Source organism: Eptesicus fuscus, chromosome 13 (genome assembly GCF_027574615.1).
Source record: "Eptesicus fuscus isolate TK198812 chromosome 13, DD_ASM_mEF_20220401, whole genome shotgun sequence".
NCBI classification, from domain to species: Eukaryota; Metazoa; Chordata; class Mammalia; order Chiroptera; family Vespertilionidae; genus Eptesicus; species Eptesicus fuscus.
Window position 1 is genome coordinate 46272349 of NC_072485.1, and position 21108 is coordinate 46293456.

Sequence of the window (21108 nt, forward strand, 5' to 3'; positions counted from 1 at the left end):
AGATGTCAGTGAAAAGTGTATACAAACATTTCAGGTATGTGCTAACAGGGATAAAAAGGAAGTGACTTTACTAACATTGAACTATAATTCATAGCCAATAGTACTAAACTGATAAACAGAAATCAAAATGTGGAAGCTATAACACATCTTCCTCAATGATTGACAGACAAAATAGACTAAAAAAGAGATGGAAGTGGGAAGATTTTAATAACAAAATTTCTATTTAACAGATGATAATGAGAGTAAATATAAGGCAGAAACAACACTTGTTATGCTGCTAACGCTATACTTCCCAAAATATTTATAAAAATTATTTGTCAGAGAGAAAATAGTATAAATTCAAATACTTGTCAGTCATACACATAACATACTTTGCAATAAAACTGTAAAACAGCCCTAACCGGTTTGGCTTAGTGGCTAGAGCATCAGCCTGCAGACTCAAGGGTGCCAGGTTCAATTCCAGTCAAGGGCATGTACCTTGGTTGCAGGCACATACCCAGTAGGGAGTGTGCAGGAGGCAGCTGATCTATGTTTCTCTCTCATTGATGTTTCTAACTCTCTATTCCTCTCCCTTCCTCTCCATAAAAATTCAATAAAATATATTTTTAAAAATGCAAAACAATAACCAAATAGAGAAAAAGAAAATTAAAGTCTTGGAAATTTTTTAATATTCTGAAAGTATCTCATGTTAACAGGAAGTCAGCAATGAACTATAGACTGCTAATAAGTACATTTTTAAATTAAGTAAACACATACTCATTTATTATTGTGTCCATAACTGAACACCTGGTCTTTTCCTAAAATCTGCTCCACCCTCTGCATTCCTCATCTCAGGTAAATAACAGCTTAAAGCTTCTAGTTACACAGGCCAGAAGCCTATGAGTCATCCTTGAATCCATTTTTTTTCTCCCAAACCATATCAAACCCATCACCTATCTGTGGCTCTGTCTTCAAATTACAGTGTTAAAAATTCTCACCTTTCCTAAAGCTAACACTCTGGCCCAGCTTACTTTCTTCTCTTTGTTGGACAATTGCTATAGTCTCCAAACTTCTCCTTTCTTCCTCCCTTTCTTCTGCTCAAAATATTTCACTAGCACCCTATCCCATTCAATATAGAAGACAAACTCAAAAATATAAAGACCTGTTTCCCACCTGGGTTCTCTGGGCTCATCCTTGGCACATCCCCTTATTCACTTCTATTCAGCCATGCGGCTTCCTTGCTGTTTCTCTGATCCACCAGCTATGTTTTCATCTCACAGCTGCTGCCTCTGTTTTTCCCTGAATATGCACTATTGCTCTCAAAAATGCTAACTCCCTTATGTCCCTTTGCCCAAGTGGCATCTTCTCCATGATATCATCCCAAATCAACCTTTTTAAAATTGAACTCCAACAGCAACACTACTATCCTGGTTTATTTTTTCTTCACAGCATGCCTCAGCATAGACATATCTAAATCGTAAGGATATGGAAAGGTTAAAAATCAAAAGATACTATAAAATAATATAGTTACATAAAAGGAAATTTATGTAACTTATTATCAGGGGGAAAAAGCATACTGTGGAGCAAGAAGCATTACTACAGACAGAGTTTAGAATATAATTATAAACCCACAAGAATCCAATAATACAGTTGCAAAATATATCCAGCAATTATTGACCACATCAGAAGGGAACTTATGAGTTTCAGTCATTGTGGGATAATGTAACATGCCTCTTTAAGTAATTGATAGAAGAAATAAATAGTTGAGTAAGGATAGAGAAAATATTCACAATACAACTTAGTCTAGTACACATGTGGAAAACATTATATCAAAAAGTCAGAAGAAAGCACATCCTTTTTAACCATATACAGAACATTTTAAAAAATCTGACGATATACTAGGCCACCAAGTTTACCAATAAAAGCTTCCAGGAATGGTAACTTGGAATTATGTAACTGTGGCAGGAAATGTACTGGCCTATACAACGATTCAGGCAGCCAACATTGGAGGGAATGAAAGTTGATAAATCAAAGGATAATAGAATTATATAGTTGTTACTCTATTGCATTGATCCCTGCAGTTAGATAATCAAAGAGCTGAGTGCAATCAACAAACCACTGAAAATGAAATGTGAGAGTCAAAGACCATGTCAATAGTTCACAACACCCTTTCTCTTGTCCAAGCAGAGAAAGCTGAAGGTCAAATCCAGGGCTGAATCATCAGAATGGCTGAACTTCAAAGATAGTTCAGTGCTTAATTGAGGAAGTTCCATTTTGCCAAACTGAAACCAGAGTTGGAAAAAATCTAAAGACTAGACACATGGAATGAGAAATCTGGATGGATGATGTCCCAAGACATCTCTAAACCTTCTGAAACTGCAGAAGTGGCCAATCCCTCCCATTAACAGCAGGAAAACTATATAAAAGGTACCACATTAAGAACCTTCACCTCCACTCCTGAATACCAATCCTATATCTAGTTAAGTCACAACAAAACCCACCCAGGACATGCTGGGCCTGATAAGGAAAACAGGGACTGTATCATGACGCAGCCTGGAGCTGCCAAATATCAACCAGGCAGCTGCTGCAAGAAATACAATTTAGTAAAGGGTTATGAAGAAAGGGCAAAGTGGCCCAGCCAGTGTGGCTCAGTGGTCGAGTGTCGACCCATGAACCAGGGAAGCACCTTGCAATTCCTGGTCAGTAGCACATGCCCGGGTTGTGGGCTCGATTCCCAGTTAGGGGGAGTGCAGGAGGCAGCAAATCGATGTTTCTCTCTCATCATTGATGTTTCTATCTCTCTCTCTCCCTTCCTCTCTCTGAAATGAATAAAAACATATCTTTAAAAAAATAGCCATGGGCTGGCTGATTCCTGGCAAAGGGAGGAAGGAAGGAAGGAAGGAAGGAAGGAAGGAAGGAAGGAAGGAAGGAAGGAAGGAAGGAAGGAAGGAAGGAAGGGAAGGAAGGAAAGGAAAGGAAAGAAGGGGTGTTCAGATAGACTAATTTGGAAAGAGAAGATGGGGTGTCAGGGGTCAAGAAAGGAAAGGACAATTTAAGGTGTAAAGAAAGAACACGATGCAGTGTGCAGATGATGTTTTGTTGAGTTGTATATTTGAAACCTGTATGGTTTGAGGAACCAATGTCACTTCAATAAATTCAATTAAACATTTTTTAAATAAATAAAGACAAAAGGAATGAAACAGCTGAATAAAATGGAGTGAAAAACATATCAGATGGAGAGAAAGGCATGTTTTGACATGCTTTAAGCAAGTTTTACATTTTAAAAGTTCACTTTGTTCTTATCCACATTGATTGTGATTGGAAATCTTGGTGTCAATTTCAAAGCCAGGAAAGCATGATTTCAAGTGTTAGTCCTGTTAGCTGCCATGAGATTAAAGCTGGTATTGCCAGAATTGTTATTTAGAGTAGAATCATAAGAGGATCCTTTCGAATGAGCGGTTTTTGTCAAAGCCATAACTACATGGAGAATCATCATGACTTTGAAATCATCGTGTATGCAACCAAACCTTGAACCTTGTCTGCTCAACTTCATTCCTCTGCTGGGGTAGAGACGTAGGTATGGTGTGACTGGCTTCTGTGACCTCCCCAAATCAGTGATCTTCCAAAAGACTTTGAATTCCAAAAGGACAGAGGCTATATTTCCCCCAGGGAAAGTCACATTAAGTCACCCCTAACAAAAACTTGTTTAATCAATGGATGAATAAATGAAACAATGAACAAAAATAAAAATGAAGTTGTATATTTGTCTTGGCATTCAGGGTTTGGGAGGTTTGTGTGTATGTTTTTTCTTCTTTAATTGAACCCTTTAACGGGTATGAGAAGGAAATTTCAGGACACTGAGATACATAATCTGATTAAAGGATTTCTACATGCCTGTTTAATGCCCTATTGAGAAGATTATACAATATTCAAATGTTACTCAAACTGGTTTCAACCATGTGATGATGAAATTTCCTTTTGTGAAAATCTAATCGGTCTTGCGTCTTTACTTCTCATCTTTGGCAGAGGCAGTAGTACATAATTAAAAGATTGCTTTTCCCACAGCTGAATGACAATGAGAATAGTATTTTACACCTTTGTTATTACCCCTGGAGCAGAAACTAAGAGCAATAGGAGCTCATATGTTAGAGATTCAATAAAGGGGCCCCTCTCTGTTTATGAACATTAGCAACATTAAAATAGGAGGCGGACATTAAATGTTTCAAATGTTGCTAGATGAGAAGTAATTACTTCTCTCCATATGATAGTTAATGATGTGATTCAAGGAGCATGGAAGATATGCACAAATAGTTAATCACTTAGTTTCCCCACAATTAATAAATGAATCACCCTATGTTTAAAAACAGTGGTCTATAACTGAAAAAGATATTAAAACTATCAAGTGAGACTTCAGGGGAGTTCCCATGTAGTTCTCTGGCCACCAACATCCTGATGAATATCTGGAAAAATATCAAGACTATCCTGTTGTGAGTAGTAATCTGTGTAGATCCAGGAAGAAGAACCAGTTTGGTCTCCCCAAAATAACTGCACTTTGTTTAGTCATTCATGGAACAGATTTTCACTCCAGAAATAAATATCTCATCCGTTTGTTGGTCTCTTGAAACTTAACCCTATTAGTGCAGCAGAGTGGGCCTTTGGGTCCACCTGAAAAGTAATTCTACAATAGCTGTTAAAATTTATAAACGTGTATATTCCATCCCATCAAGCCAACTTTGAGGATTCCATCATGCAAAAATAAAACATCAGTACATAAGAACATAAGAAAGTAGGTGTTCATTGAAGCTTCATTTTAGTAACTCAGTAATGATTTGGATAATTACAACTGAGGGACTAATAAAATTATCAGTTATATTATATGTTATGAAAACTTACATATCTAGAAAAATGAATGACAACTGTACACTATTAACATATTAGGGAAATAGCCCTAATATGTTATTGAATTTCAAAAACTAACCAAATAAGCATATCCATACCAAGAAATGCAGAATGTTTGGCCATTTATTGAATTAAAATAGAGTTTAGTTAAACAATGATCAAATATCACATGGCTTCCCAGCACAGTCAGAATGTGTGCAAATCTACTTTTCTTCGCCAGAATTTCATCAAAGCTCTTTTCATCTCACTGTTTCGCAAGGTGTAGATCAGTGGATTCAGCAGAGGCGTGAGAAGTGTGTAAGCCAATGACATAAGTTTCTTGGTTTCTGGGGAGTAGCCTGATTTGGGTTGTAAGTAAGTCATACTGGCTGTGCCATAGAAGAGGGTGACAGATGTGAGATGGGAGGCACAGGTGGAAAAGGCCTTTTGTCTCCCAGTGGTTGATGGCATCTTCAGGATGGCAAAGAGGATTCGAATGTAAGATAAGAGTATCAACAAGAAAGGAACCATGACGATCAAAACGGTGCCAGTGAATGCATAGATTTCAAACACAAAGGTGTCTCCACATGCCAGCTCCAGCACTGGGGGCGTCTCACAGAAGAGATGATTGAGTTCATTGGGGCCACAAAAGGGAAAACTAAAAACCCACGTAGTCTGCACAGTAGCCACCATGACCCCTGAGACCCAGGAGAACATTACTAACTTCATGAAAACCCCTTTGTTCATAAGCATTGGGTAGCTCAGAGGATGGCAGATTGCAGCAAATCTGTCATAAGCCATTGCCCCCAGGAGAAAGCATTCGGTCCCACCAAAAAGAAGAAGGAAATACATCTGTGCAAAACAGCTTGAAAAAGTAATTATAGTTTTCTCAGTGGAGAGAACCACCAGCATTTGAGGCATAATGACTGCACTGAAACTCACATCCACCACAGACAAGTTCAGGAGGAACAGGTACATGGGAACGTGGAGGCTCTGTTCCAGGGAGATGATGACTATGATGATGACATTTCCCATCAGGGTCGCCAGGTAAACAACCAAGAAAACCCGGAAGAGCTGCTCTTGGAGCTCAGGAAAGTTAGAGAAGCCCAGGAGGATGAATTCAACCACAGAGCTTTGATTCTGCCTTTTCATTTTGGTAGGGGAGTGTATAGTGTTTTTATCGACATTGAATGTTAATTATGAAGTCTCCGTCCCAGAGCTGAGAGTTCCAGTCTGAAATTCTCGGCAGAAGATGACATGATGAGCTCATTTTGACAGATCTTCAAATTGTCAATTTTGAGAATGGCCAATATATTAGAATGGTATGTATTTCAAATACAAATGAAGAAGTCTCCTCTTATCCACGAAAGAATTTTTACTCAGAAATCTTGTTTTAAAAGTGCCCAATAACAGCAGGTGGCATTCCAGCTTGGGCCTGCCATAATGCCTCCTGCAAAGAAGAGGGTGAAAAGATGCAGGAATGTTCTGCCATCAACGAGGTAGTGACTGGAGAGTACACCATCAACATTCACGAATGCATCCACAGAGTGCGTGTCAAGAAGTGTACCCCTCGGGCACTCAGAGAGATCCGGAAATTTGCTATAAAGGAGATGCGTGTTATCTCACTCCCCGCTCTGAGCTTTGATCTGTTCTCTGCTGTATTCTCAGTGCCTAAAACAGATAATAAATGACCCAATAGGTGCTAAACCAATGTTTACTGAATAGATGGAAGAATAAGTATTAAAATTAGGAAAACCCTGACTCTGTCATTAAGGAATATAGCATCTGAAGAAAAAAAAAAATAAACACAAGAAAATAGGAGGCCCCAGGATTAACTCAAGATTTTTTAGAATTTTGAGGCCCTTGTGGGATCGGAAATACCATTGCATTGGGCTCTCATTCTGACTCTGCCACTACCATCAAGATGAGTGTCTCCATAAGGAAATGTTGGACATTGAAATTGGGTCTCAAAAGAACTGTTGGCCCAGAAAGAAACTCACTACACACTGATTCATTTGCCTATCACCATAACCATTATTGCTTGTCTCATTTTCGGTTCTTATAAGTGTATTTCTAATAGCACATGATCTCACTCATCTAGGGGAAATAATGAACAACATAGACTGATGAACAAGAACAGACCCAGAAACAAGGAGGCATGGATCAGACTGTCGGGGCTCGGGGGGAGGGTAGGGAAGGGTGAGGGTAAAGGGGAAGATCAACCAAAGGACTTGTGTGCAGGCATATGAGCCTAACCGGCAGTTAAGGACAACAGGGGGCTGGGGGCATGTGTGGGGAGGGGGGTGGGATGGGAATGGGGGGACGAGGACAAATATGTGATACCTTAATCAATAAAGAAATTTAAAAAATAATAAAATAAATTTTAAAAAAGATGAGTGTCTCCCTCTCCCCACACTCAGGTGCCCCCTGTGTGGTTGGGAACAGGAAAATAGCCCTGGACATCCCTCTGGCTCTGACATGAGTGTTTCTCTGTTTGTTTGTTTGTTGTTTGTTTGTTTTGTGTGGGGGTTTTTTCATAGAAATCTTCAAGCTGCAGGGCTTCCCTTCCATTCATATGACAGCCAGGCTGCAGGGACCCTGGGGTAGTGGTGGGCCGGCTTGTAGATGGCACACAGGCTGCCTGAGTCCTGTGGACCAGCCAATCCCAAGCAGAGCTGATCATTGCCTCCCAATCCCTGCCTTTCCTAGCCCCATCGCTGAGCAGCACACCTCACTTCTCCCCCTTCTCCCCCCTAGTCACCCAGACCAACTCTCCCCAGGATCCCATCACTGTCAGGCTCAAGGATTTTTAAAATCTGGAGTCCTGGCTGCATAAGTCCATCCCCACTCACCACTCCAGCTCACTGCCTCCTTTCCTCCCCTTCAGCCTGCCGTTCCCCCCTCCCCCTCACCTCCCCCATTACTAAATGGTCTCCTAACTGGCTTCTCTACGTTTTGTAACTTCTCCAATGCTCATACCTCTGCCAAAATAGTATCATCCCCTCTCCCAGAACCTTCAAGGCCTCTTATCCACGAAACAAAATGCCCACTTCTCAGGCTGGCATTTAAGGGAAACCAGAGAGGGAACAAGTGCCATAGAAATTCACAGAGGGAAGACTTACTTCTGAATGGAGAGGGAGAGTGGGCAGTTATAAAGCGCAGGATGTCATGGGGAGAAGAGCCATGAAGGGGAAGGAGGAAGGCATAAGGAAGAAGGCTGACTTGCTCCAATCAAAGGTGTCCGAAGACATCTTAGCGCTAGAACAGAGGCCCGCTGGTCTGTGTGATGCCTGCCTGAAAACCAGTCGGATTTTATTGTGGGATATGAGGAAGCCAGGACAGAAGGACAAGCAAGCTGGAGACGGGTAACATTGTAATGTTGTCTTGAGCTCAGATCATTAGGATATTAGCTGAGGGGGGAAAAGGCAAGTTGATTTACTGAGTTTGACCATAGTGATATATTAAAATCAAATGTCTGTATTAACTTTAATAATTATATTTTGGATGTCAAAAAAAGTCTTCTAAAATTAATAAAGTAGACTCTGCAGGAAAAAGCATTTCAGTGCCATTTCTGAAAGACAAAAGTATATATTGAGTTCTGAGTGTATAAAAATTACATTAAAAATAAGATAATTTAGAGCATCCTGTTAAAAATAAACAGGCTTCAGGGGACTGATAAAGTCACAGAACCAACCCAAATCGCTGCCTTCGTGAGTGATTAAAAACAACAGCTGAACCTGAATGCTCCAACTTCTCCCTCTAACATGAGCTACCCTCTGCTGGCCTAATCCACTGACATGTGCTCTGACTCCAGTGTTAACTCTCTGTGTGACTTTGGGCAAATCACTCCCTCTTCTGAGTGTCATCTTTCTGCATGACCAGCCTTATTTCTGAACACCTCCAACCCCAGCTACAAACCTCTATGAATTGATGATTCATGCAAGCAGACTACATACAGCTCTAATCATTAACCAAATGGTTGGATATATGAATACTAAAGGCAAAGTAGTTGACTTTCTTACCTGAGCACTGCGCTATATTACTTGATGGGCATGTCCAGTTATCAATGAGAAGAACTATAAATGGTAAACCCAGTAATAGTTACATAAGCAGAACCTAACCTGTTGACTGCTTCTGATTTTCATCCCAATTAATCATGTTTCACCTCTTTAGCTTAAAACAAAGACAAACCAAAAAACCCACCTCTCCCATAAATACAACTGAGTGATTCACTGGACCAATTTAATGACATTATATGGCATTGACTTGTTGACCTGGGAGAATCCTTCTCTGGAGAACTAACACTCAATTGATGTAGATTTTCCCATATGGACCTAAGAAAGCTCAATGCACAAAACTGGAGCAACACTTTTTCAGGTTTCTACAGGGAATAAACAGCTCAAGAGACTCAATTCCACCATGGCCTCCCCCTTAAGAAATGAAATCAGAGGCTGAGTGAAAGATAGTAAACAGGCAGAGTGAAGAAGGGAGAAAGGGGTGAGAGTGTGAGCAAAGGCAGGGTGATCGAGATGGAAGTTCTGATTGTCTGGGGTAGACAGTTTTTGCATTGATAGGAAACACATGAAGGCAAGTAGATTAAAGTTACTTTGTGGAAAACCTAGATGTTGTTACCAAAATGTTTTATGTTTTCTAGTAGAAAGAAACACTGAAAATTGGCCCTCCACACTGGGGACCAAGCCAGCAACCCAGCAACCCAGGCATGTGCCCTTGACTGGAATCAAACCCAGGACCCCTCAGTCCGCAGGCCGACACCCCATCCACTGAGCCAAACCAGCCAGGGCTATAGTTGGAGTTTTTTAATTTGAAATCAAAACATCTGGCCCAGCTGGCGTGGCTCAGTGGCTTGAACATCACCCCATAGACAAAGAAGTCCTGGGTTCCATTCCCAAGCAAGGCACATGCCCAGGTTTCATGCTTGATCCCCAGCTAAGGGCGTGCAGGAGGCAGCTGATCCATGACACATTGATGTTTCTATCTATCTCTTCCTTCCTCTCTGTCTAAAAAATCAATAAAAACATACTTAAAAAACCAACAACAAAAATCTGAACCAGCTTCATGACTTTGAGCAAATATGCAACTTCTTTAGCTCTTGCTTTTATGCTAAAATAAAGATAATGTTTTTTGGTTTTTTAATATATTTTTATTGACTTCAGAGAGGAAGGGAGAGAGAGAAATATCAGTAATGAGAATCATTGGTCGTCTGCCTCCTGCACCCCCTCTACTGGGGATCGAGCCCAGTGACTGGGAATCTAACTGTGACCTCCTGGTTCATAGGTCGACGCTCAACCACTGAGCCAAGAAGGCCAGGCCATGGACACAGACAATAATGGGGTGAAGGCTATGAGTGGGGTGGGCAGTGGGTGGGCTAGAAGGGATCAATGGGGGGAAAAAGGAGACATATGTAATACTTCAACAATAAAGATTTTTTTAAAAACACTAGTACAGAAGAAGAAATAATTACCTAGTATTGCAAACCTCAAACTGCCCTCTATACAATGATTGCAACTATCACAATCTCCTTCTAAAATGGTAAAATAATAAAATAATATTAAATCACTAATTTGATTATTTTATGAAATGTCAAAATAAAAAATATAAAGATAATGTTATTAATCACACAGGGTATGTAAGAACCAAAGGACTCAAAATCCAGTCCATACTTCCTTTTTTTTTATTGTTGACACTATTACAAATGTCCCCCATTTCCTCCCCCCTTTGCCCACCTCTACCCAGCGCCCGCCACCCCTCCCCTGGCCATCACGCTCTGTTGCCTGTGTCCATTTGGCTACTCACTTCACCTTATTTTATCCAGTCCTCCCCAATTCCATCCCCTCTGACCTCTGTCAGTCTGTCCTTTGTATCCATGCCTCTGGTTCTATTTTGTTTGTCATTTTATTTTGTTCATTAGATTCCACATATAAGTGAGATCATATGATATTTGTCTTTCTCTGACTGGCTTATTGCATTTAGCATAATAATCATCCATGCTGTTGCAAATGGTAAGAGTTCCTTCTTTTATACAGCTGTATAGTATTCCATTGTGTAGATGTACCACAGCTTTTTTGTCTACTCCTTAGCTGATGGTCACATGGGCTGTTTCCAGATCTTGGCTATTATATATAATGCAGCTATGAACATAAGGGTGTATATATTCTTTCTGATTTGTGTTTGAGGATTCTTAGGATATACTCCCAGAAGTGGGATTGCTGGGTCAAAGGCAGTTCCATTTTTAATTTTTTGAGGAAATTCCATACCTTTTTTCACAGTGGCTGCACCAGTCTGCATTCCCACGAACAGTGTACTAGGGTTCTCTTTTCTCCACATCCTCGCCAGCACATGTTGTTTGTTGATTTATTGATGGTAGCCATTCTGGAAGGTGTGAGGTGACCTCATTGTAGTTTTAATTTTCATTTTCATCTCTTTGGTGATTAGTGACGTTGAACATTTTTTCATATGTCTACTGGCCATCTGTATGTTTTTTTCCCGATTTGTTGTTCCACTTTATTTATGCCTTTGTTGATTCTTATATGTGCCCTGACTGGGACTCAAACCCGCAACCTTGGCATATTGGGACGATGCTCTAACCAACTGATCTACCTAGCCAGGACTATACTGTCTTGAACAATCATTGAATTGGCTCAGTCCCAGCAGAATGCAGGGATGAATGAATCTGCAAGCATGGCTTTATCCAGAACTCAGATGATGTAACCAGGACCTGCGTGGGTTTTCTTAGATTAGGTTCTATTCTCAAGGAAGCTCTCCCCTCCTAGAGGCACTAAGTCTGCCAACAATATTTAGGGGTACATCTTCTCTAATCTGTGTCTGTGGAAACATACCAGTTATCCTGCAAGAAAAAAAAAAGATTCTCACAAAAACCCCTCCCTTATTACTCACTGTGAAATCATACACCGGACAATGTGACTATGGGAAATACTGCTTAATATGCATTATCATGGTCCCTACCCCATAACTGGGAATAGCATCAGTTCCAACTATACATACCTAAAAAGGTTTAATGAAAAATCCCCAAGAGAAATGAAGGTACTATTGGGAGGGGAAGGAGGCCAATGAATGATGGCGAGTCAACACTCAAATGCCCCTCCCTATACCTATGAGAAAGCACATTGTCTACTTTAAATTATTGTATGACTACAGGGAGGAAGCTGAAATACAACCAAATTTTATTAGTTGTTTTGGCAAGACAGACTGGAAGGATGGATAGAGAGGGTAGAAAGGAGGAACAAAACAAGAAATGCTTTAGGGGGTGCATTGATAGTGCTGGAGGACATGGATGTGGTGCATGAAGAAGAGAGGATTTCAAATCTTGGTAAAAGAAAGAATGGAGAATAAACAGAAACCAGGCCAAGAAGTCTATAAATGAATCACTTCAAGGACTCTGCACAGTTTGAGGCCTGGTTCCCAAGTCCAGAAATCATGGGGGGAAAGGGTATAAAAGGCTCCCAGGGATGAATAGCCACATATTCTATTAATGAAGGGATATTCTATGGATTGACTCTCCCTTCATTGAACAAGCTGAGAGTCTGACTTTGAAGGCACTGCTAAGAGCCCTACGTGGACGCTTCAGTCTCCTCTGTCATGTTAGGACACTCATTGGGACCTGGAAGTATGACACACAGAGCTTCTCATCTTCCTGAGTCTCTTAGGGAAATAGGAAGAAAAGCAAGAGTGAGTCCCATCAGCAGGCAGTGGCATCAGTAGATGAGGAAGGGGTTGCATTTCTGCACAGAGGGCTCATGCCTCTCCCTTTCTCCCAGCCCCCTCAGGGAACCCCAGTCCATCAGACACACTGTGTCTGTGTACATAGCTGTGTGACACATCATTTTTTTCTGTTCGAAATCCTTTCCTTTAGGAGTCACTCTCCCATTCCATGCATTTCTGGAGGTGTTGATCCTTTCTTATTCAGCCCTAGGGGTGTGGCAGAGTGACCTAGAAAGTATGGCCATGTGACCTAAGCCATGAAACTCAGGTCTAGCCAATCAGAGTTCATCTTCCAGACCACAGGGACTGTTCAAGGCATGGCACATACCCGGATCAGTCAGACCCTCCCCCAATTCCTTGCTACAGCCATTAGTAAAAAATCTTCTCTTCCTTTGGGATTATTGACCGTAAGGACAGTTCCAGCTGAAGTCCCTATGGCCATCTTCTCTGACACATAAAGGTTACTTTCTGAAATGAGAGCCAAAGAAAGGCAACTCTAGAAAGAACAGAGAGAGAGTGAAAGCCTTGATGACATCATTAGAATGAGCAAGATGTACCTAAAACCGGAAGTCAGGTGTTTTTTTTTTCTATAAATGAATACAGTAAGTCATTTATTTTTGCTAAAGTTAGTTTGAATTGAACGCAAATCCTAAGTGAAATAACCTCTCTAAACCCCAACTGGGGTTAGAACCATGTTTTGATAAAATAGACCTCTTGGGCCACTTGGAAATCCAGCAATGTGGCTGGGCACCTGTTTCATTGTTCCCAAATTCTCTATGACACCTGGGAGCTGGCCTGCTGAGAACATCCAAGCTCTTTAGGGGTCAACACAGCCTAGCCCAGTGGGTGCCAACTAGCCTCTTCAGTAATCCAGCACAGATTGCTCTTTAAAGAAGTACATGCACACACATACTGTTTCTTACACATTCTATGTATACATGCAGTCCGTGTTCAACATGCTATGCATATAATTACCAACAGTAGAGCCACCAAGCTTCCTGTGAGAAGAAGACTTAGTAATTGTCCTCATGGCACACGAAGCTGACCAGTCAGGGCTGAGTTTCCTGGATTCAAACAGGTGTGAGGAGCGCCTGTACTTTCTGTGCGGCACCGGGAGTTCGAGGCAGCGTCACCCTCAGCTGCACTGGAGCCAGCAGCAACAGCAGGATGGGGGTAGGTTCCCGGTGCCTGCACCGGGTCTTTGAGGGCGTCTACAAACCCCAGAAATGAATGGGGGGCTCCTGACTGAATTTCAGTTTCCTCATCTGTGAAATGAGGGCTGGGGCCTGACCACACCTACATCTGTAATCCCTTTTCTTCTTCTTCTTTTATGTACAGAGGGAACCCAAACGGGCAAATGCTTTGATTAGTGCTTAGAAATGACTGCTCTTTCCAAAAAGGAAGCCGGTTAATGGTACAGCTGGAGACAACAGTGGCATGTTATGAGCCTAGAGGTAAGTCAAGTCACAGTGTAGCGTCTAAGACCAAATGTCTGTGACAAGCCATCGCTCCTTTCCAGCATGGAAATTCTAGAAGCTTCTAGAAAGATGGGAAGATACTATGTATTTAAGCAGCAATTGATCACAAATACAGAGTCAAAGGGACACTGCATTATATCGCAGTACATTTCCTTTAAATGCTGGCATTGGTATGCCCCACATTATCCAATCTTCTAGAATGAGCACAATCCACATTTCATTATATTAAGGAGTTTATTTTTATAGGAAAGAGTCAAATGTCAGACTCTCATAAGACTACATTTGGGGAATTTACAAACAGCCTTGGGTGGGGGGTGGGGGGGTGGGCGGTGCTAAATGACTAATGCTGAGCCACTGTGGACACCTGTGGTTGTTCCTAAGGACTCATTCCACAGGGCCCTCTATCTGCTTCTCTTTTCTGTTTGCTGTTCCGTCCTTCCACTCCTCGTGCCCATTAATTCGACCTCACATCTCTCCGTTCCTTTCTACCGTCTTCCCCCTTCCTCTGTCTCTCCACCCCGCCATCAGCTCGAGTGTTCCCATTTCTGTGCTTCCTGTCCTCCTCCCCTTCCTCCCCTTCTGGTCTCTAGTTCCTCTTCCCTCTGCCTTTCCCGTTCGCAGCCTGCTTTTGTGTCCCTGCTGCATTCCCTTCGTTCTCTAGACATTTTTGCTCCTCTTCCTTGGCATTACTCAAGCTGGTTTTGACAAAAAGTGAACTCCTGCTGTGGGGTTTCTTTTCATTTGAATGCTCCATCTTCAGTGCCACATTGCTTATCTGAACACTGCTTGCCAGACTCTTCATTTTGGCCTCATTCAGGAAGAAGTCCCACTCCCAGGTCCTGTGATGCTTTAGAGAGGTCATCTGCTCCTTGAAATTCTTCAGATCCTGCTTTATCGAGGGGGAGATTTTGAAGCAGAACGTGAGCTCCAAGTTGGAGGAGCTCTCCTTTTTCGATATGTCCAGCAGGAACTGCATGCTGAGGGTCATGGCCTCCCCCGCCGCCTGCTCCCGGTCACCCAGCAGCCTGTTCACCTCCCTGAGGGACTCTTCCCCCAGCTGGCTCTGGTCCTCTTTCACCAGGTAGGACATGGCGTGGAAAAACTCCTGGAAGCTGATGTGGCGGAAGCTGTAGAACTTCTTGATGTCGAGCCCCTCCTGGTAATCGTGGCTGCTCAGGAAAGCAGCAAGGCTGGGCCCATCCAGACTGTGCTTCCTGAGGTCAGCTTCTTCGAACAGGAACCTCTGGTGCTGGATCCCCTCGGCTGCCAAGGAGCACAGACCCCTCAGGACCCTGTCCCGGGTGAGCTCGGAGGGCCCGTCGCTGTCACTGGGCGGCAGGAAGGTGGAGACGTAGGCCATGAAGATGTCGGTGCCACTACTGGGAGTCTCCGAGACCTCCCCGCCTCTCTCCATGCGCCCCTTCAGCCAGGAGCAGACCACCCAGCAGATGCCCGGCACCTGGCATGCTTGGTAGAGAACGTCATTGCCCCGGACGAAGTCCAAGGCCTTCTGGGCTTGCTCCTCGTCTGCGAAATAGGACCGGACGTACCGCTCCCTCTCTTCCTCCGAGAAGCCTCGGACGTGGACGTGGCGCGGTCGTCTCAGCAGGGCCTGCAGGTTCCGCAGGGCCAGGGGCCGCGTGGTGATGAGGAGGGAGCAGGCGGGCAGCACCTCCCTCCGGATGAGCCGGTGCAGCAGGTCCTGCGCGGGCCCGGGCCCCGGCCTCTTCAGCCGCACGGCAAAGGGCCGCTGCAGCTCGTCGTAGCCGTCCAGGATGAACAGGAGCCGCTCGGGCTGCCTCCGGATCTCCGCCACGGGCGCCTGGCCGTCCCCGCAGCACCAGAGGAGGAGCTGGTCCAGCGTGGCCCCCGGCAGCAGGCCCACTTCCCTGCAGCTCACGTAGAAGACGTAATCAAACCGGCCCGGGTACCGCGCGGCGCCGGCCGCCCAGTCCAGCACCAGTTTCCTTGCCAGCGTCGTCTTCCCGGAGCCAGCGGACCCCTGCAGCACCACTGTGGCCGGGCCCGGGGCGGGCTTCTCGCCCGGATCGAACAGGGCCTCCACCGTGACACGGTCCAGCTCCTGCTCGGGCTCGGGCTCGGGGCTCCCCGGGCTGGCCATGGCCACCAGGACCAGCGGGCTGTAGCTGCGGCCGACTCCCTCTTCCTGCCTCTCCTCCAGGCAGCGCACGTACTCTCGGTATGTGTCTCTGTAATCTGAGCCGGACACAGGGTGCGTTAGGTGGTGAGATGGGAGCAAAAAAAAAAGACAAAATGGCCCTGCGAACTGTGGGCATTGATCTTTTTTTTTTTTTTTTAATATATTTTATTGATTTTTTACAGAGAGGAATAGAGAGTTAGAAATATCGATGAGAGAGAAACATCAATCAGCTGCCTCCTGCACACCCCCTACTGGGGATGTGCCCGCAACCAAGGTACATGCCCTTGACCGGAATTGAACCTGGGACCTTTCAGTCCGCAGGCCGACGCTCTATCCACTGAGCCAAGCCGGTTTCGGCAGCTGGGCACTGCTCTTTACGCTCATCTTCTATGCTCTCTAACTTGCATCTCCATGAAGGTTATACATCTGGCTTCACGGGAAGGGACCACTGTACATGTATGAGTGTGTGCGTGCACACGTGTGCGTATTCATGTGTGTGGTGTTCGCATGCACATCTGTGTAAGTGTGCAACCTGTGTTTAGTGTGTGAATATGTGTGGGAAGTAGTGACCATTTGTATCCATTCGTGCTCATGGGCGCGTGCTTATGAAAGCCTGTGTATTTTTGTGTAGGGAAGGCGTGTCAGGGGGCACCAGCAAGTATGTGTTTGTAAGAACATGTGTACGTGCAAACGTCCGTGTGCACGGGAATGCGTGTGCCTTTGAAGTGGTGAGAAGCGAGAGGGCAAAGGGAAGGGGAGCTGCAGGATGGTGAAGCCACAGGAGGCGGTTCTGGGTAAAGGCCGGCCAGCGGCCGCAGATAAGCCAGCTGCTGAGCAGGAGCGTGGCTCGGAGTCTATGGAAACTCCCCTCTCTGGGCACAGGTGCCCTCGGGCATGAAAGGAGCCTGTGGAGGGAGCACTGGCACCACAGACACTCCCTGGTCTCCAGCACCAGGAGAAGGGTGCACGCCCACCCACTCTCCGGGCACCGTCGCCCACCAGTTCCCTGGAAGAGCCGGGCCCAGGAGCAGGCTGTCCTCTCTGAGAAGCAGCCTGGGCTGCCTGCAGGCGAGCAGCCAGGGAGAGGACTGACCCACGCCCAGATGCGTTTCTCTGGTTAGCGGGCAGCCCTTCGCCAAGACCACCCCCCGTCTCCAAGCCCCTTTCTCCACACTCTCCCCTTCTCTGGCACCACAACTGGAGATAGCGGCTATCAGATCCCCTGATCTTTCTATAAATAAACCCCACCCTCAGCTCTGACCCTTCACCCCACAGTCATGAGTCTTTAGCTGGAGACCACTAGGGCCACTAGGACCCTCAGGCACAGGGGCTCCCAGGCATGGGCACAGGGCAAGAGTGAAAGAAGACCTAAGCTAGACATGTTTTAGAAATGTCATGGGGGAGGGGAAGTCCAGGGCCACCCTGACCTCCCCTTGCCCTCTGCTGTACTCACCATTTAGACAGATGTGGCTGAGCTGGTCCACGAGTTCTAACAGCTTCATGACCTCCAGCACCTTGCACACCACTTTCACAGCCCCCTGCGCTCCGTACATCAAAACCAGCCGAGAAGCCAGGTCCACCCGACTCAGGCCCTCCAGCTCCCCTCGGGGCAGCCCCTGGCCCCCAAGCAGGGTACTGTCCCGTAAGTGGAACTTGAATATCTTGAAGTCATTTTCGTCAAGGTCTCTCAAGGCCGAAAGCAATGCCTCCTGTGGGTTGTTGGCCAGGGCCAGGGCCATGGTACTTGGTGTGAAGGGTCAAGTTCAGACCTGTGACCTGGAGAAGAGGGGAGAGAAGAAAGGGGAGTGCACTGCTGAGGGAAGAGCAGCCGAAGGCGCCTCAGTCTGCCCTGCTCTCTGGGTGCTCGGCAAGCCACCGAGCACAGCCAAGGAGACAGAGAGGCATGCCAAGTTCCAAGAAAGACAGGGAAATTCCCTGCATGCCTCTTCGTCATTGTCTGTGTGGCAAGTAGAAGTATGGTGTGTGGGTGTGTGAATCTCTGTCTCCCTATCCTCTCCCTTCTCCCTCCCTCTCACACACAGTGTTTATCAGGCCCTGTATGCCTCCTTAGACAGTCAGGGTTAAGAAAACAATTATATTTTTCTGGGACTGCAGAGATATGGCAAGGAGGTAAAACAAACAAACAAACAAACAAACAAAAACACACAAAACTATACTGCCCTAGATGGTTTGGCTTAGTAGATAGAGCATCGGCCTGCAAACTGAAGGGTCCCAGGTTCAAGTCCAGTCAGGGGCACATGCCCAGGTTTCAAGCTTGATCCCCAGTTGGGGGTGTGCAGGAGGCAGCCAATCAGTGATTCTCTCTCATCATTGATGTTTCTATCTCTCTCTCCCTCTCCCTTCCTCTCTGAAATCAATTAAAAATATTTTTTAAAAAGTACAAATAAAAAAAAAATCTATACTCATCAACCCATTGGCCTTACACATCAGCCTCATGGACTCAGTAACACAGGATTTCAAAGCAGGAAGTCTTGTCGTTCAGATAAGGAGACAAGTTTTAACCATGATAAAAGAAATGGCCACTTTGAGGGCCCACTTTGTGCTGCGTGATTAACATGTTATCTCGTTGGCCATCATGTAAACTGTCTTGGGGATCCCTCCAGATGAGAAATTTTCAGAATCTTCTGGAGCTAGACCAGTGGGTATAGAGGCGGAATTTAAGTTCTGGTCCATGACCTGGGCAGATAGAGAGAGAGATGGAAACACAAAGACACAGTAGATGGGCACAGAAACCAGGTAGTTAAGCTAACTGCCCCCCGAACCTGGAGGGAGATGTAGAGATGAAAGCAGCAGAGAAAGGAGAGTGGGGTCCTGCGTTGTATTTGACACAGAGAACTAAAATGTGGGCAGGGTGCCAGTCCTCAGAAGAAGAAAACCAACCATTGATAGAAAACTCCCAGAGTTCGGAATTATACCTGTGATCTAAAGCCAGTGGGGAAGCCATCTCGGTAGTAAAATGTCTGAGTGAGCAAAAGGTATTTGGAAACCAGGAAAGTGGTTTAGCTTCAAAGATCAGCATTTTGAGTACATACCAAAAGAAGAGAGGAAATTGTAGGAATCTGTTAGGATATGACTTTGGCTGCAAGTCACAGGGCAATTTGGAAACGCAGGAGCAATTTGCAATTAAGCCTCAGGTTCCCCTGCAAATCTCTGCAGTGGGCAGCAGGAAAGAACAGAAGGCAGCACTGGAGCCTGCCTGGGTGTGCCCTCCAGGCTGTTCAGTGGCTGGAGGCCAGGAGAGTGGGAGGTGAGCCCCGGACAGTGAGCTCCAAGCCAGGTCCTAGGAACTGACTGAAACAGATCCCCTTTCTGATCAGACAGCTTTCCACGCCAGGCCTGGTCCACTAGCCAAGCTCACTAGTTCACTTCTGCTTGGTGAGGCTGGTATTAAAGGGCTGGGTGTGAACACCTGGACACCTATCCTATGAAACTCACCAGGCACTGGTACTCATGGGCTGGACCAGGTGAAGAAACACAAACACCTACACATTCCACCTGACCTCACCAGCAGAGAACTTGCCCTCATTCTTCAACATATTACAGTTGAGAAACAAGGCAGGGGCTGAAGGAAACTTCTCTGTCACCAACAGAAAATGATGCTCCATCTCCCTCTGAATCCCAGCCCTCCTCTGTAACATGACTCCAGGCCAAGCTGGGGCAGTCTGATAGAGAAACAAAGGAATCGGGGTGCTGTCACCACCACCTCCTTGGCCATGGCACCCTTTCTTTCCCTTGTTGGAACCACTGGGTGACATGCTCACATCCACCAAAGCGAAAAAGGAGGAAGCCTGGAGCTTCATGAAGCAGGAACCCAAACAAGGAGCAAAACCAAGGCCTGGAGGGCAGCTGGTCAGAGAGCCTGGGCAGCTGATGGCCCAGGAAGCCCTGACCGGGCAGGATGAGGTTCTGATAAATGCTCTCCAAGGGGAGAAGGATGGACTGGTGCCACTGGCCTTCAAAAACATCCTACTGAGGGGCTATTAGAAGGTATGAGAAAAGCTAACCCTAAATACCAAGAGATTTACACAAAAGTGAAACAAGGAAACTACTATCTCTAGAAAAAAAAATAACAAAGGTAAAACAAAAAAAGGAAGTCAGATTTTACATAACAGTAAATTACAACACTCAGGTGTAAATAACATTTGCATAGAGATAACAACATGACCACTGAACACTGATCTAACTAAAATGTATAATATAACCACACTGGAAGGGCAATCACGTCTGGTGGTCCCTGTATTCTACATAAAATATGAGTAAGAGCATCCCCTAAGCATGAGAGGGCTAGGTAAGGAGGGGAGAAGCTAGGAGGTGACTGCTGGGAGCCTCTCTCCCGGGCACGTTTCCTCTGCCTCCAAGCTTCCCATGCCCATTGCCCGGGGAGTCCTCTCAGGGTCCAGGAGAACAGGTAGGAATAGGAGTTGTTCTCTCCCAGAGCCTTAACCAAGATGAGGCTAGAGACAGAAACGTTACAGCAAAGAGCCAAGCCCAAGAGACCAAGATGGGAATATAGAGTGAAACACAGCCTCATAGATCCTGTGACAGGAGAGAGGAGAGAGGCCACTTACTATGAAGGCTCTCGGGTCTGCCTCCCCTAGAGGCTCCAGGCCTGGAGATCACTGGTCTGGGGACTGAGAGTCACACCTGAAGGAAGTAGAAATGAGATGCAAAAGAACCAATTTTAATTGGAGGGTGGAGGCAGGAAATGAAATGAGATCTCCCTCCCTATTAACCCTGGCCTGGCTGTGGGCAGAACTGACAGCTGGTACAGTTGAAGCCCAAAAAGGGAAGGGATGGAGACAAAAGAGACAGAGACCAAGGGTGGAAACAGTTACAAAGAGGCACAAGAGA

At 45.1% G+C, this 21108-nt stretch overlaps 2 protein-coding genes across 2 annotated transcripts; both read right to left on the bottom strand.

Annotated features, from left to right (window-relative positions):
• Positions 1-5064: 5064 nt before the first annotated feature.
• Positions 5065-6009, bottom strand: LOC103294652 (olfactory receptor 10A3). The gene has a single exon (XM_008151070.3). The coding sequence runs from the start codon at positions 6007-6009 to the stop codon at positions 5065-5067; it is 945 nt and encodes a 314-aa protein (XP_008149292.2).
• Positions 6010-14300: 8291 nt separating this feature from the next.
• On the bottom strand, positions 14301-20873 carry NLRP10 (NLR family pyrin domain containing 10). The gene is made up of 3 exons (XM_008151069.3): positions 20826-20873; positions 17690-18012; positions 14301-16292 (listed from the first exon to the last, which is right to left on the bottom strand). The coding sequence occupies exons 2-3, from the start codon at positions 17973-17975 to the stop codon at positions 14662-14664; spliced, it is 1917 nt and encodes a 638-aa protein (XP_008149291.2). The 5' UTR covers positions 17976-18012; positions 20826-20873; the 3' UTR covers positions 14301-14661.
• Between the last annotated feature and the right edge of the window lie 235 nt (positions 20874-21108).